This window comes from Rattus rattus, chromosome 14 (genome assembly GCF_011064425.1).
Source record: "Rattus rattus isolate New Zealand chromosome 14, Rrattus_CSIRO_v1, whole genome shotgun sequence".
Lineage (NCBI taxonomy): Eukaryota > Metazoa > Chordata > Mammalia > Rodentia > Muridae > Rattus > Rattus rattus.
The window spans coordinates 36,695,064-36,700,953 of record NC_046167.1 but is presented as its reverse complement, the minus strand read 5'-3'; the positions used below and the strand labels follow the sequence as shown (position 1 = coordinate 36,700,953).

Genomic DNA, 5,890 nt, shown 5'->3' with positions numbered 1-5,890 from the left:
GTTTTCTCTCCATTTCTCCTCCCAGATTTCTAGTGTATTATCTGGATAGATTGTGGGGACTAGGGCTGACTGAAGCTCATCAGTAAAGAGTCCACCTTGCATACATAAGGCCCTGGATTCAATTACATTCTAGAAGCAGAATGCAAGTAAAAAGATCATTAATATAGGGTAAACTGTGGCCCAATTCTGCATTATTTTCTGCCAGTTATAAAAAAAAGTAATAAACATAATTTTGGTGCCTATCACCCCACTTCTCAGCTCCCTTCATAAGGCAGATTATTGACTCACTGACATATATGTGTGTGATATATGAGTGCCCAACTGCCAGATACTAAGCTAAACAAAGAAAAGAGAAAACAGATATATTGGCCAGTATAGAAAATATAAATGTTAGATAAGCTGTAGTATGAAGGCTCTAATTATATCACTGTATCCTGATGGTGACATTATCTCTCCATGATTAACTGTACAATTTATTTTTGGAAGTAAGGAATGTGGCCGAGCCTGAGTTATATATTGAGAACTTGTCTCAAAAACAAACAAATAAAAAACGAAAACAAAAATAAGCACAACAAAAAAGTTTTACGGAATTATCCAAGAATGACGCAGGGGCATGAAAAAAATTAAACCCTTCCCCCAAAAGCCCTTGTGTTTATGTCTCTATTAATAAAGAATAAAGCTGAGAAGATACTCTTTATTTATATCTGAATGTACTCTTTATTTGTGACTGAAGATGTCAGAGACTGAAGGTTGAAATACAAAGGTGCTATGAATGAATGTTTTCATTCATTCATAAAGGCCTGGAACTGAAGAGATGGCTCAGTGGTTAAGAGTACTTAGTGCTCTTGCAAGAGGATTCAGGTTCTGTTCCCAGCACCGACAAGGTAGATCCAATCACACTGTTCTCCAGTTCCAGGAATTCTGATTACTTTTTGATCTCTAAAGGCATCAGGCACGTTAAGTGGTGCATGCACATAAATACAAGCAATACACTCATACACACAAAAAATCTAAACCAATAAAACCCCCACAGATCCATACTACACGCTGGTCTAATGTATTGAGTCCTAAAATTCCCTGAGTTGATTTCAGAATCTGAAGGAGTTAGGGAAACTCCACAAAATTCGTAATTTGAAATTCTATCTTCTACAAGATTTCTGAGACAGGTATCTTATGCAAAAGATGACATTTTCGAATTATCCCGTTTCTTTTTTCCTTTAAATTTCTATTTCTACTTCTTAACCTCATCAACTTCCATTTTACAAGAACAGAAACGCAGGGCTCAAGTCCAGCGTTAATTAGTACAGGCATTCTTAAGTTATCAAGGTAGCAATCTGCTTTCTAAAACTCAGCATTCGGCGGGAGGTGCTATTTTCTAAGTTACCAAAACTTGGGGGATTAAAGGCAGGGATGGAGAAGAGAAGTAGGGCACGAACGCGGCCGCGAGCCCTGCGACAGGCGCATCCGAGGCGCGAGCACTCTCCTCAGGGAGCCTGAGCGCTCAGTGTCAGTGGGTACCTGACTGTGGGCGGCCGGTCCACAGCCCCCTCCCGCCGGCCTGGCCTCGGCCGGATCTCCGAAAAGCCACCGCCCTGGCCAGCATCCGCAGCATCGCCCCTCAACCCAGTGAGAGCGCCCCAGAGCTCCCTTCCTTGACCTTTGGCCCCTCAGCCAGTCCCGTCCCCTCCGCCCGCCCCGCCCCCTTTACTAACCCCGCCTCCTCCGCCCAGACATTCCGCCTGGTCTCCCTCCCAACAGCACACCCTCCGCTTCGGCCCAGGCCTCAGTCTCAGCCTCACTGGCACCGCCCCCTTCAACCAAATGGTTCAACCAAGTCCCTAGCTTCACATCCTTCGGCCCCGCCCTCTTTGTCCCAGGCCCCGGCCTAGGCCCCGCCCCTAACTCGTCACAACCCACCCCGCGCGTCGATGTTGGCTTCCGCCTCCGACTCGCTATAGTCCAGGGCTCTGGCCCCTGACGCTTCACGCCCTGCTTTCCGGAAGCCTCAAAGCTTAATCGCCCTATCCCTCTGATCCGCCCTTTTCGGGACCGCCTCCTCCGACTCGCCCGGCACAGCCAATAAGGCCTGATGACCGGTTTTGTCTCTTCCGCTTCCGTTTCCGTATACTGAGGGTCTCCCCGAAGGCGGTGGGTGGCATTGTTCACGCTGGGGTCCGGGACGCTGGGGTCGGGAATTTGGTTTCCCCTTTACAATCTTTCCTCCTCTCAGACACACCCACCCTTATCCGATTTGAGTGATCTATTTAATCTGCTCTCTTGCAGAAGCATGGTGAGGTCGGAACCTTTGTGCAGCCGGAACTAAGGTGCGCTACTCCGCTGGTAGCCGGAGGACTGCATAAACAGGAATACCAGTTTTCTTCTAGCAGTTGATCGCTGAGGTTCCGGTGGGGCATTGGCGAGTGAGCTCTTCAGCTTCGTTTCCTGTTATGCACCGACCGAATTTTCGACCACCAACTCCTCCGTACCCCAGCCCGGGGATAGGAGGTTGGGGTGGCGGAAACAACTTCCGGGGTACCCTGGGCGGGGGGCCGCGGCCGCCCTCCCCGCGGGACGGGTACGGGAGTCCGCACCACACTCCGCCCTGCGGGCCCCGGGCTAGGCCTTACGGGAGCAGCCACTCTCCGCGGCAAGGCGGCAGCTTCTCGGGGGCCCGCTTCGGGTCTCCGTCCCCGGGCGGCTACCCAGGCTCCTACTCCAGGTCCCCCGCGGGGTCCCAGCATCAGTTCGGCTACTCCCCAGGGCAGCAGCAGACCTACCCCCAGGTAAAGACAATAGCTAGCGTTTGCCGAACTCTTACTGTTATGGCAGACGTGATACTAAAATTCCCTTTACGTGGATTGTTTAATCCTCTGATATATGTTGGCCCAATTTTGCAGATGAGTAACCTGAGATGTAAAGAAATTATCTAAGACTACAATACGTGGCGGAGCTATATAGTTCTGTTCCACAGAAACTGCTCTTAGCCAGCATACCACATTCGTGTACAAACTTCCTTAATCCTCCATTTCTTCCCCCGCCCCCAGAGGTTTTTGTTTTATTTGAGTTTGGATTTTTTTGTCATTTATTTCAGTGACTATTCCTGGATTCCTAGGGGGAAGACAGTGAATGATTCCCTACTGTTGTGGAGTATGGCTCCTCTAAACTGTAGTCTACGGCCATTTTCCTACAGATGTCCCTTCCTTGTTTGTGCATTCTTGCCTTTTTTTTTTTTTTTTAATGCTTACCATTGTTTTTCGAGCCATATTTAGATCTACTCCAAATTCTCTTGAAGGGAAAAATAGAAAATTTGGAATTGTGGAAATTTCCCCTCTTAATGAGTGAATACAAGACAGGAAGTAGCTCTCTGGCTAACAACTTGTATCTAGGTAGGGCGTTTTGCAAACTTGAATATGCTCACCCAGCTGAATCCCTTATGAGTTGGAATTAATAAGAATGGAAAAATTTCATGCCATGTAAAAGTTCTAGAAATTTGAAACCTATCAGGTCAAAAAATAAGTTTCCAGGAAAAATTGAATACAATTAATCTTTGCTTATACTGAATTTATTTGTATTTAATAGCTGCAGAGATATCACATTGGAAATTGAAAGGTTTTTTTTAAGATGATAGCAGATATTTTTTAAAGAAAACTACAAATGATTTTAGTAAGTCTTAAAAGCACTAGATTAAAGAAATTTGCAACTGAATACATTGGGTTTCAATTGGCAACTTTTGATGTGATTCCCCACTAATATTTAACTAGAGGAGAAAGTACCAATTATCTCTTATTAGATGTTTTTTTTAACTGATCATTTTTTTCCTAAAGGGTTCTCCAAGGACATCTACACCATTTGGATCAGGGCGTGGTAGAGAAAAAAGAATGTCTAATGAGTTGGAAAGTTATTTTAAGCCTTCAATGCTTGAAGACCCTTGGGCTGGCCTAGAACCAGTATCTGTAGTGGATATAAGCCAACAGTACAGCAATACGCAAACATTCACAGGCAAAAAAGGAAGATACTTTTCTTAAAATTTCTGAAATTCAACTGGAAGCCTCATGTGTCAGGAACATCTTGGACAGAACTTTTACTTGTGTAAATGAGTTGAACCCAAAGATGATGACTTTGAATAATGATTAGCAGACCCTTGGTATATCTCTAACTTTTTCAAGTGTTGATATTAGAGAAAATGATAGGGTAATTTACAGTATTTAGCTATCTGGGAGTGTGTACCACGGAATACAGTTTTCATATTTAACATTTCCAAGATAACAAACATTTGTTTTTTTCAGTGTTTTACAATAAAACATTTTTGTCTTCCTAATTGTGATTTTGTTGATATGTAGAATTGCTAAAATAATGCTTCATAATCACTTAGAATTTGAGGGTGTTTTACAGACTATTTTTTTAATGAAATAGATAAGCTACCCTAGACAGCTCTCTATATATTTATTAATAGAAAGTTGTTCTACATTCATTTTTTGCATTTCTGTTAAAATATTGAAACAAAAAAAAATCACTGGAAATCACTTAACATTACTTATACTTTTTACTTATTTAACCACAAAAGGCCAGGATAAGAAATATGTGTGTGTGTATGTGTGTGTGTGTGTGTGTGTGTATATATATATATATATATATATATATATATATACATACATACATACAGTTCAGTGTTCTACCAAAGTTTCTCTATATTTTGAGCATTATAGACATACTTTCTCTTGAAGCCAATGATTTTTTGTCATTGTGATAAAATGCCAGGGGGCATTTTGGTTCATAGTTTCTAAGGTTCCAGTAGAAGTTCAGCTGAATCCATTAGTTAGTCTTGAGGTGAGCCAAAATATCTGTAGATAAGGCAGAAGCTGCTCACCCTTGGCTACCAAGGTACAGAAAGACAGAAGGGGCCAGAGACAATTGGAGCCTTTTCTAGAGCACCTTCGCCTTTTTCTACTTCCCAATAATAGCATCATGTGAACCATTGAGGTATTAATCCACTTAAGAGGTTAACACCCTGACAATCTAATCACTTCCCAATAATCAGACAAGCCTTCAACATATGACCCATTTGGGAAGACACTTCACATCCATACCACAACAAATGGCTAATAGTAATGGCTCAAATCACTTCCCATGACAGAGACAACAAATATGTATTTGATTATCAGTCCCAAAGGAGACATATGACAAAACCAGTTTACTATGACCTACACAGTAAGGCCTAATTACCTTGACTAGTGGGCACATTTTTAATCTGAGAAAGGGTTCTATGAACTTTAGCTTACTTTGCCTGCCTGAAGTAGAAGGAAAGGGATGCTGTGTATATACCTATATTAATAGAGATAAAACTTGGAGGGCTATTCCTCAGCTTTTAAAAATCAAGTCTTAAACAGTACAGTCTGTTGAGAAAATTGTCAGCATTCTCCTAAAGAAAAGTGAAATGACCAGGCCGCCTAGTTGGTCCATACCTATTTTTTACTGGAGTGGGGACCCACTAGAAGGATTTTATGTAAATAAAGGCTCCATTGAAGCCAGAGCTTTAACATTTTATTAGATTCCCGAGTTTTATCATGTAAAATGAGGAAATTCATAATACTTGTCTTTACCCCTATATTCTGAGTTTTTAGAATAGTGCCTATAGGGACAGGAGAGATGTCTCAGCAGTTAAGAGCACCGACTGCTCTTTCAGAGGTCCTGAGTTCAATTCCCAGCAACCACATGGTAGCTCACAACCATCTGTAATGGCATCTGATCCCCTCTTCTGGTGTGTCACAGAGACAGTGTACTCATATACATAAAAGAAGTAAATCTTTAAAAAAAAGAATAATGCCTATAAAATAATAGGCACCAAATAAATGTTTAATAAATACATAAATTCTGTTTGTAACTTACGCTC

At 42.3% G+C, this 5,890-nt stretch overlaps 1 protein-coding gene across 1 annotated transcript; it reads left to right on the top strand.

Moving 5' to 3' along the window:
• Positions 1-1,926: 1,926 nt before the first annotated feature.
• Positions 1,927-4,318, top strand: Mplkip (M-phase specific PLK1 interacting protein). The gene is made up of 3 exons (XM_032884819.1): positions 1,927-2,148; positions 2,284-2,783; positions 3,825-4,318. Exons 2-3 carry the CDS (start codon positions 2,448-2,450, stop codon positions 4,023-4,025), a joined length of 537 nt encoding a protein of 178 aa, XP_032740710.1. The 5' UTR covers positions 1,927-2,148; positions 2,284-2,447; the 3' UTR covers positions 4,026-4,318.
• Positions 4,319-5,890: the final 1,572 nt, after the last annotated feature.